General features: G+C 44.1%; 1 protein-coding gene across 2 annotated transcripts; it reads right to left on the bottom strand.

Annotated features, from left to right (window-relative positions):
* On the bottom strand, positions 1–9,554 carry PDCL3 (phosducin like 3). 2 transcript variants are annotated; one of them, XM_081857909.1, is made up of 7 exons: positions 9,305–9,554; positions 7,051–7,183; positions 5,133–5,223; positions 2,893–3,036; positions 1,640–1,848; positions 433–619; positions 1–331 (listed from the first exon to the last, which is right to left on the bottom strand). In XM_081857909.1, exons 1-6 carry the CDS (start codon positions 9,308–9,310, stop codon positions 474–476), a joined length of 729 nt encoding a protein of 242 aa, XP_081714035.1. In that variant the 5' UTR covers positions 9,311–9,554; the 3' UTR covers positions 1–331; positions 433–473. The 2 variants fall into 2 exon arrangements, with proteins under 2 accessions (XP_081714035.1, XP_081714034.1); XM_081857908.1 differs by having other exon boundaries at positions 1–619.
* Between the last annotated feature and the right edge of the window lie 557 nt (positions 9,555–10,111).

The following is a 10,111-nucleotide window of genomic DNA, read 5'->3' as shown; positions in this document are numbered from 1 at the left end:
TTTAAAAATTAATCATGTATTTTTATTTGAGAATCAAGAATTGCATTATAGCCTTTTCCCAACCATAACGGAGTTGTTGGCCTTTGTCAAAAGCATAGACATGACCAAGCACTCTCTGTGCTTAAAATGACTCTGGTACAGAGGAGAGAGTTGTCACCCAACAGAGGAAAGAGAACAAGCAAAACACCCAGAGGGTGACTGTGCTGTTAGTAGTTATGTCCACTGTAGGGAATGTCCACAACAAGTGCCTGATTCATCAGGAAGCCTTTCCAATTTCCTCCAATTTACTGCTCTGCAAGCCTCCACATAACCACGACTTTTTTAGTAAAATCTAAAAGCAAAAGCAAAAACCCATCAGTGGTATTTATGGGGCTGCAATCACATGCACTCTTTACATGGAAGTCAATTCCCACTGAATGCAGTCAGACTAACTTCAGAGTAATCAGGCATAGAACTGAGCTTCACACGAGGCCTTAGTCATCTTCTGGGTCACTTTCCTCCCTCCTTGCTGGGACAGAGCACCTGATGGAAGTCATCAGCTGGTCCTGGATCTGCTTCCTGGGGTTCTCCTCCAGGTCTGTCTTGATGGCGCCCGACTCAGAAATCTTCCACTCCAATTCTAAAACGCAAGAGAGAAGAATGACACACGGCAGTGACTTAAAAGCTGAAACAAAGAAAAGCATCTCTGTGTTCCTGCTCTTCGGGACGTGCGCTTCCCATCTGCTGTTTTCAAATTTGCTTTTACTACAATGGTAAGTTCCACACGAGCTCTTTGAAGAAAATGGAAATATGGTTAATTGCCTCAAAACTCCAGCATGTTCTCAGACAGACAAAAGCAAGGTCATCTTTATAACTGTTGTCAGGAGAGGCAGAAGCAGCTGTTAATGTTTCATCTGCTGTTTTAAAGGGAGATTTGAGAAACAAAAAGCAAGAATGCGTACACACTGCTCCCCATTACTTCCTGCTTCTTTCTTTACTGCCCCAACCCAGAAACACTTCCCACCTAGCAGCAGGTCTTTATTACATGGGCTCAAATTGGCTTACACCCCAGAAGTTGGAAGAAAGTCAATACTTCAAGTTAATCAGATGTCTCACTGTTAACTGTGATGGCAATCTAACCAGCCAGCCTCAATTATGTTAGGCAGAAAGAACAAAAAGGAAAGGGGGCTGGGGAGGAAATTAATGTGATTCTGTTACGCAAGTTGACTTGTTCCACAGAGTCAGGGACAAAAATCCACAGAGACTGTGGCTTGCAGAGCTTGGCTGTGAGGTGGAGACAGAACCAAATTAAGTGGACAATGTTCAGCGGTGTCTCAATCAGGTATGTTTTTATTGTATTTCTTTATAGGATTTCTTACCCACTTGCACCATAAGGAACCTGGGCAGGTTACAATTATAGCTGGGTACATAGGATGACTTTATCTTATGAGTCGTCTTTGCTGCCTTTGCATTCTTAAGAGTTTCTACGTACTTTGCAAAGTGCTTTGAGTATCGGTTTAGTACCAAAAAGCAACCTATTGATGTTTTAAACACATAAAAGGGATCAGCCGCCAATCAACGCAAACAGGGCACAAGGAGACAGTGACATGGGTTGTGTCCATTTGGGCCCTTTGTCAAGGTCTAAGTGGCAGCTACTTACCATCACTTGTCAGGTTCATGCCTCCAAACACCAGGGGTCCAATAAATTGGGCCTTGATGTCCCCTTCAAGGTAGACGAAGATTGTGGGGAGGTTTCTATCTGGATAGTTGGGTATGCAGGTTGTCGAAATGGCTTTGACAAACTTGACATCAGGGAACTTCCTTGCAAGTCCGTTTAAGTGTTGATTTATCAAGGCACAAAGGGGAATACTTTATTTTTTAAAAAAGGAAAAGGGGAAGAAATCCATTAAAGAGCCATGTTTTTTTCCCTTTTCTTTGTTTTCTTATTAATTAAAACAGCCATAAGAATAGGGAGAATGAAATTACAAGATAATAAAATAATAAAATGCCATGTTTTCCATGTGTCTCTGCAAAAGATATGCTCTGCAAAAAAACAAAACAAAATGCCCATTTCTAGAATAGGTAACCTGATAGGAACATATTTAACCTTGCAAATGTGTTCTCTCACACAAAGGGGCAAATGCATCTTTTAAAACGGAGGCTGCTGTGACACATACATTATTATTGTATTTTTATGTCATCGTTTCTCCAAGGAAGTCAAGGTTGTACACACGCTTTCCACTCTCTGAGTTTATCCTCACCACAACCCAGAGTGGTAGGTTATGTTAAGAGAGAGCTACTGGCCCAAGGTCACCTAGTGATCTTCTTAGCTGAGTGGGGATTTCAATTCAGGTCTCCTTGGTTCTCCAGTCACTACACCACACTGGTTCTCAGATCTACGCCTACCATTGCAAAGAAGAGAAATTTCCCACAACCTTTAAAATGTTTCCCCATCCAATACAGGCACCCCCGATTTTCTTGGTGGTTGCATTCCGGGTCATCGCACGTGATAGTGGAAAATATTTAAGTCCATTATTGCCCTGCCCTGCAATGCTCCCTTTTCCTGCCACCACTTGGTTTCAGTGATGGGCACGTGCTTTGAACACTTGCAAAATGATTGTTGCCTGTACACAACTACCCTCCTTCCTGGCTAGAACAATGAAGCAAATCAATTCCTGATGATGTCACTGAACTGTAGTTGGGTGACTTTGTATTTTAAAAATTCCTTTCATTTGCACAACAGATACCAACATCAGGGTTCTGAAAGAGCAAGGAAGGCTCGTCTGCCGAAGCATGTTTAGTTGGCTAAAACACAAAATGCAAGATCACCAGTTTGGGGACAGTTTCACAAGACCAAACCTGCTACAGAAAAAACTGTGTGCAAACAGCAGTCATCTTGAAATGCTTGCTTACCCTTGCTTGTACAGGTGTAGTATCACCCATATATCCTTGCCAGCTTTAGTAATTTCTTGGATGTAATCCTGTCCCGAGATCTCTAAAACATGTCCAAATTTATTCTTTGCTTGCAAGGCTTTCAATTCAGCTAGCCTTTGCTGCCTACACCATGGGAAAAGAATTAGAAAAGGAAACATACAGATGGATTTGAGACCAGAGATATAACATTGAGTGTTTAAGGCACTTCACATTTGTTATCTCAGTAAACCATGGTTTACTTTTATCCTCCCCTATCCCACACAAGATAAAGGAATGCTGAACGCTTCCTGCACAGCTCCTGCATTAGGGAAGACAGAACTAGGATCAGGTCCTAGGTTCACAACTCATGTCTCACCACAACCACTATGCTTCCATCAAAATGGAAGGAGGCAAGAAGTTGAGACAAAAAAGGGCTTGATGACTGGTTTTGAAATGAGCCAAAATGTAAGTAACAAGGACAGTTGCAACTGGTGAAAAATGAACCTTCAAAGGGGCTGAGGTGGAAAACCCAACCGGCAGTTTTGTGCTGGAGATGCAACAAAAATCTCCCAGTTCCCATGCAGCTGTCTCTCTTTCACACACTAACCTAGGATTACACTGTAACTACATCCACGCTGTCACCAATTCTGATCCCCAGCAACCCAGAGACCACAGCTGTTTGGAAAGCCATTGCTGTAAATGTAAGAGCACAGGAAGTGGTGCTGTACCATATTAACTCAGCACTGTCTACTCTAGGAGTGGGGAACTTCATACTCTTGGGCTACATGTAGCCCTCCAGGCACCTGTATCTGGCCCTCAAGACTCTCCCCAGTCCTAAAAGACCTACATTGGCTCCCAATATGTTTCCGAGCAGAATTCAAAGTGTTGGTGCTGACCTTGAAAGCCCTAAATGGCTTTGGCCCTATATACCTGAAGGAGCATCTCCATCCCCATCATTCAGCCCAGACACTGGGGTCGCGCTCCAAGGACCTTCCGGCGGTTCCCTCATTGAGAGAAGTGAGGTTACAGGGAACCAGGCAGAGGGCCTTCTCAGTAGTGGCACCTGCCCTGTGGAAAGCCCTCCCATCAGATAAGTATACATAGCATTGCAAGCTTAGTTGCAGAGCCCAGGCTCGAATCTATGCTGGTGCAGCCAAAAGATTTAGGAATTCACCTGCCCGGCTGCTGTCTTAATAACACTGACTGTAAGCAAATCCCACTGAATGATACTTGCATCCAATGAAGCATAGGACTGCAGTGCCAATCCCTTTTTTTTTTCTATAAAGGATCACATCTCAGTTGCAAATTATGAAACCCAGTTTCCAAGCTCCTGATAAATACAGGAAGGATTAGTGGAATTAGTGGGATCATAGGTGAATGTCAATATCACACTGTTCTATTGATTCACAGATTGAAAAAGCAGGTGAGAGAAGATAAACCACAACAGTATTGACAAACCTGCAGTACTGAGCAGTTGCTAAAAACTGGGCACTTATCATTTCTAAGCACAATATTCGTTTTGCAGATGTTGATTGCTAGAGGTGTATGTAACGATCTTTAGAACTGAACTGTAATTTGCAAGATCAAATGTTTTAAAGAATTCATTTTAGAAGCTGCATTTAACACAGTAAACACTAATAACACGAGTTCTAAGATAACCCTAAATACAGAGAGATGAGAAGTTATTAAACAAATCCTACTGCCACTGCGAATATGCTGTCTAAACTTTTAACCTTTGATCCTCCAGGAAGAATTTGCGTCCTCTTATTTTTTGTGATAGCCCTTTCAGCTACTGTTTTTTAGAGGGTTATCAAGAGGCAGCCTGATTTGGCTAAAACTGGAGGAAAATTAATTCTCTTATCTATCGCAGGGGTCAATAAATCCTAGCTGGCCTTCCTGGCCAGCCCAACCTGTTTTTGCCCATCTTCTCCAACTGTGGAGGAGGAGGAGCCATTGCAGGGAGAGATGGGGACTCCCTCCCATTCTGCTGAGCCACGGACACTAAGAAAACAGCAAAATGTCACATGGCTTTTCAAGTGTCTTAGAGGTTCAATGAAGTGTCAAGGAGAGCACTTTCATTTCTCCTATTCTTCTCAAGTCAGCATGGCATCAGGGAGAGTCCTCCTACTGCTCCAGGCTTGGGGTTCTCCTTAACTACCTGCTCTCACTGGAACAAAAAATGTACACACCAGTGCTTAACTGGCAATCACATTTGTGGGTCTTGGACAGAGTGCTCTAACCTGTACATTTCCATAGCCCGTTCATCTTCCTCACTGAATTCATCTTCATTTTCTTCAAGTTCTTCCAGGGTCATGTCTTCATATGTTTTCACTGTTTGTAAGAAATGCAAGGTCATCAGTATGGCACAGAATAAAAGCCAACCATGACTGGAGCTCTGAATGGGTACACAAGGTTGATAACAGTCTTAGAAATGTTTTTATATGTTTTAGTTGTTTAATTACTTTATCACTGTGTTTGCTGCTCTGGGCAATATAAATTTAATAACAACAACAGAATCTCTTTCATCATGCAAATAATTTCCAAATGAGAGATCTTGGTAATTAAGAACCAATTAAAGTATTATACGGCAAGGAGTATCTACCTCATGCTTGCCGAGATAAACATTTTGCACAATAAAACCAAGATACAAATCTGCTAGATGTTACAAAAGAGAAATGAATTCCATCTTAAATCCAGGCCCTCACAAAATCCAGGATTCCAGGCACCACACTATCTCAGCAACTCTGCTTCCGTAACTTACATCCTGGGAGTTATCATTTGCTACAAGGCTGCAGCTCCTGCTGAGTAAGCTCTTATATTAGGCAGCAATCATCAGTTCACTTTCTAAATGATGTGAAATATGGAAGGCAATTAGTCCGAACCAAGGGATGCGCTCTTGTCCAATAAAATATTTTCTAATGATCGAAAGAGCACCCCACAAGGTCAAAGAAATCTCTCCAAAGAGAAGCATTTTCTTTACCAAGGCACTTTGGAGCCATCACGCTAATTCCCACAAAAAGACCTGCAGGTGCATAGGATGATGTAAAGCAGGTAGTGGGTTGGAGGGAAGACCTTCCTGAGAATGAGGGGGTTGCATTCCTTATAGAACAGCATTGTGAGGGCTGCATGCCACTGGTGTGTAGGAGCCAGAGGCAAAAAGAGTGGGATCAGAGGCATATGGAAACCCAGCCAGATGGGCGGGGTATAAATAATAAAATCATCAAATCATCAACAAAAGTAGGTGAGCAGTAGAATACATCCCAGCCACGCAGTTTCTACATTCCCCCTCCATATATACATCTAGGCAGTTCAAGGACTCATAACAAAAGCACTAGAGGAGGGGGTGCATCAGATCCAACAAGGGTTGTGGCCTGGGAAGAGAGAGGACTTGAAGGAGATTCTGAAAGGCTGGGCAGAGAGATATGAAGGTTTACATTTGCCTCCTAGGCCTGAGGTTCTGTGCCCCTGATGTGAGGGGAAGCGCTGCAACACAGGTCCACAGTTTTAGATCACCCTCATCAGAGTTGTCAAGAGAAATTTATCCATCTATATTTTTAAGTATCTATTCAAGATTCTATCCCAGTTTGCACAAGTTGCATCCCACAGTGAGCATTGGGGGGTCCTGCAGAAAAATATACTGCTGACTGTGCTGAAAAATAAAAAAAGCTATAATTTACAATAATTTAAACTGATTTACAACGATACAAAAGTGCAACAAAAAGCGCAAGAACAATTCATTTTATACCTCTGCTAGGTTCATAGTCTATCACTGAACAAGAAATCTGGATCCAGATTCTGTTTCATCAGTTGTCCTTCCCTGGGGGATAAAAACCCTAATGCCCACCCAGGTTGTAAGGATTTCACCTGGGAGTCCCCCAAAGCAAGCCTTATGATTTCCCAGAAGCCCTGGAAGTTCTATATGTCTCTTTGAGTGTCCTCATAGCTCAGTATGATGCTCTGTAAGGACTAATCTCAATATTTTTCAAGGTCACAGAGGAGGCGAGGAAGTACCAAACTCCTTTCTCGAAGGTTATCCATACCTCAAAATGCAATGAATGCACCATGAGGCCTTGGTGTGCTCTGTATAGGTTGATACATTCTGGTGACAAGGAAAGGTAGATTACAGAAACATCACATTAAATCAACTGAAGGGCTTACCAACAGATTTTTGATGGATTATCTGCTGCTCCCTTTCCTCTTCAGCTTGTTCTTGCTCTTTCAGCTTTTCTTTTGGAGGAAGAATGCCTTTTTTACGTAAGATGTCATTCCACTCTGTGTCCGCATTAGGATCCTAAAGCACATAGAATTGTCAGAGCCGAAACGTACAACCAGTGGGGTTTTTTTGTGATGGTACCCACCATTAGGGCAGAGCAATATATCAATATATTGCCCCAAACTGGTTTGAAGTCCGTATTGTGATATTGGTTTCATAGTTTTAGACCTGGCAATATAATTTGAATCGGGGGGGGGGGGGGGCGTGCGTGCGTGCGTGAGCTATGAGAAAATCACAATGTGGGAAAGCCAACATGTGAAGCCAGCCTCTACACAGCCATCCTTATTTCAGACATTATCCTTATTTCAGACATTGTGATATATCAGTATATCAGACATTGTGATATATCAGTATATCACAATGTTTAGCTGGTAATCTATCGCAATGTTGAAAACCAGATATTGGCCAGGCCTACCAACCAGTTTGAGACGCGGGTGGCGCTGTGGGTTAAACCACAGAGCCTAGGGCTTGCTGATCAGAAGGTTGGCGGTTTGAATCCCCGCAACGGGGTGAGCTCCTGTTGCTCAGTCCCTGCTCCTGCCAACCTAGCAGTTCAAAAGCATGTCAAAGTGCAAGTAGATAAATAGGTACCGCTCCAGCGGGAAGGTAAATGGCGTTTCTGTGCGCTGCTCTGGTTCACCAGAAGCGGCTTAGTCATGCTGGCCACATGACCCGGAAGCTGTACGACGGCTCCCTCGGCCTATAAAGCGAGATGAGCGCCGCAACCACAGAGTCATCCGGGACTGGACCTAGCGGTCAGGGGTACATTTACCAACCAGTTTAGAGTACTGTCACATCCTTTTTTTGCTGCCCATGGCAGCCATCTTGTGTTGGTACCCACAATTGTTTTATGAAGATGTGAGTGCCAGCCCTTCATTCTTTACCCCCCCCCCAAAGCACTCCAGCACCTTCACTATCAAAACCCAAGTTTGGCACTGAAGAAACTTAACCCCCCAGTTGTTCTGGACTATAACTCTCACCAGTCCTAGCCAGCACGGCCAATGGTTAGGGAGTTATAGTCCACAACATCTGGAGCCATGCTGGTCACTGTGGCTTTTTTTCTTTTAGGATTCCAACATACACTATACAAAACGTATTCTACATAGGTATGCAGGCTTCAATCCAATGCGTATATATGTGGAAAGAAGTATCACTGAAATCAGTGGGCTTTTTTCCGAGTAAACATTTATGATTCATCTCAGTTCCACTTTCCAGTAGAAAAAAAGGCCTGAGCTGCTTAAATAAAACAAATACATACTGGAAAAAGCAAGTAAAGTTTTGGATTTCATACACGTACACAGGACTACATTAAACTAGTGTCCAGGGGGTAGCGGGATTAGTCTGTTGAAACAAAAACGGAAAAGAGCATAGAGCAAGATGCCATTAAAAAAAACCTATTATGGCATAAGCAGTTTGTGGACTAAAATCGACATCATCAGGCACATGAAGAAATATCCTGAGTTGCTTGTATAAATAGACATGGATTGGTGTGTGTTGTAAACAGTGAGGCAGAGGGAAATGAAATGTACTAACTGTGACCATTGTATTAACAGTGACCATTCACAAAGAACGTGTAAGTGATGTCAGAGTTATCCTACCACTGGAAAGCAAGGCTGCTACACATCACTCAGGCTCAATTAGCAGTCACAGTAGCAGCCTGCCAACTTTAATGACAGTTCATTTCTTCAGTGCTAAGTGCAGGAAGAATGACTTTTTTAAGAACTCAGAAACAATTCCAGCTTCCCCACCTCCTGTGTTTGAAAGAACACCCGCCCCCCTTGATCGCCTTCGTTTCTTCTCCTGCAACTAGCAAATGCAACGCAACCTGGAGCGCATGCTCGCGAAAAGAAGAAAGCCGACGGGTGGAAGGGACACACGGAGGCCTTTCCTTCCCCGACAGGAAGAACCACCGCGTGTCATCTTTGCAACCCAACACACGGGAAGCAGAAAGCGAGCTGATCTTCCGGGTTTCAGCTACCGTGGGCAGGGATCCGTGTTATGTCCCACTCGCGTCCCCAGCCCCGTTTCCCCTTCTCCAGATAAAGCGATCCCATTACGCAAAGGGGTCTCCCGGCAGGTGCGCGCCTGCGTGCGTTCCCTTCGCCTCCAGAAGGGAGGATCCAGCTCAAAGTAGCTCACCTGCATGTTTGCGGAGCGGGGTGTCCCAACTTTTGCTGCTGCTGCTGTTGCTGGGTGAGGCAGGTCCTCCTGAGGTGCTCCACGTGGATCCCGGGGGTCGCTGAGCCGGCCACCTCCAAGAGCGCACAAGCTCGCGTGACACGCCCAGCTGACGCGCCTGCCCGAGTTGCCCGTATTAGGACTGATCCGGGCACTTTCTCCTGCTGGTCGGAGGAGGGAGCAGCGAAAGGCTCTCGGAGGAGGCGGGGTGCCGAGAGGGTGGGTGACGGGAAGGAAATCAGTAGCAAAGGGACCGCCCACCTTTCCCTGGGCTCCGGAAACTCAGCCCGTGTTGTTGTTTTTGTCACATTTGCTGGTTGCGCATGTAATAATAATAATATGCGTGTGCGTTTTTAAAAAAGGAGATCTGTTATAATAGAATCACCATGGGCATTTGAATAGGGTTGTTAGAGGAATTCTAAGGTCTTATATGTATATATATACCGAATAAATGTTCATAAATGTACAAGGCAAAAACACATGCATAAGTACAGTGGTACCTCGGGTTAAGTACTTAATTCGTTCCGGAGGTCCGTTCTTAACCTGAAACTGTTCTTAACCTGAAGCACCACTTTAGCTAATCGGGCCTTCTACTGCCGCCGTGCCACTGGAGCCTGATTTCTGTTCTTATCCTGAAGCAAAGTTCTTAACCTGAATCACTATTTCTGGGTTAGCGGAGTTTGTAACCTGAAGCGTATGTAACCCGAGGTACCGCTGTATAGTGTCTGAAACAGTACAGGAGAGCAATCCTGAAGTCATTTTTACTCC

Source organism: Podarcis erhardii, assembly GCF_964252035.2.
Source record: "Podarcis erhardii genome assembly, chromosome: 4".
Classification (NCBI taxonomy): Eukaryota; Metazoa; Chordata; class Lepidosauria; order Squamata; family Lacertidae; genus Podarcis; species Podarcis erhardii.
The sequence above is the reverse complement of the archived record's forward strand: the minus strand, read 5'-3'. Positions and strand labels throughout refer to the sequence as shown.

Excerpts from the sequence above, each read along its gene's own strand:
- PDCL3 (XM_081857908.1), bottom strand. Across the intron at positions 3,037-5,132 it reads CGGGCTATGGAAATGTACAG|GCAGCAAAGGCTAGCTGAAT; the intron begins GTTAGAGCACTC and ends CCCATGGTGTAG. Across the intron at positions 1,849-2,892 it reads CTACACCTGTACAAGCAAGG|TATTCCCCTTTGTGCCTTGA; the intron begins GTAAGCAAGCAT and ends TAAAAAATAAAG.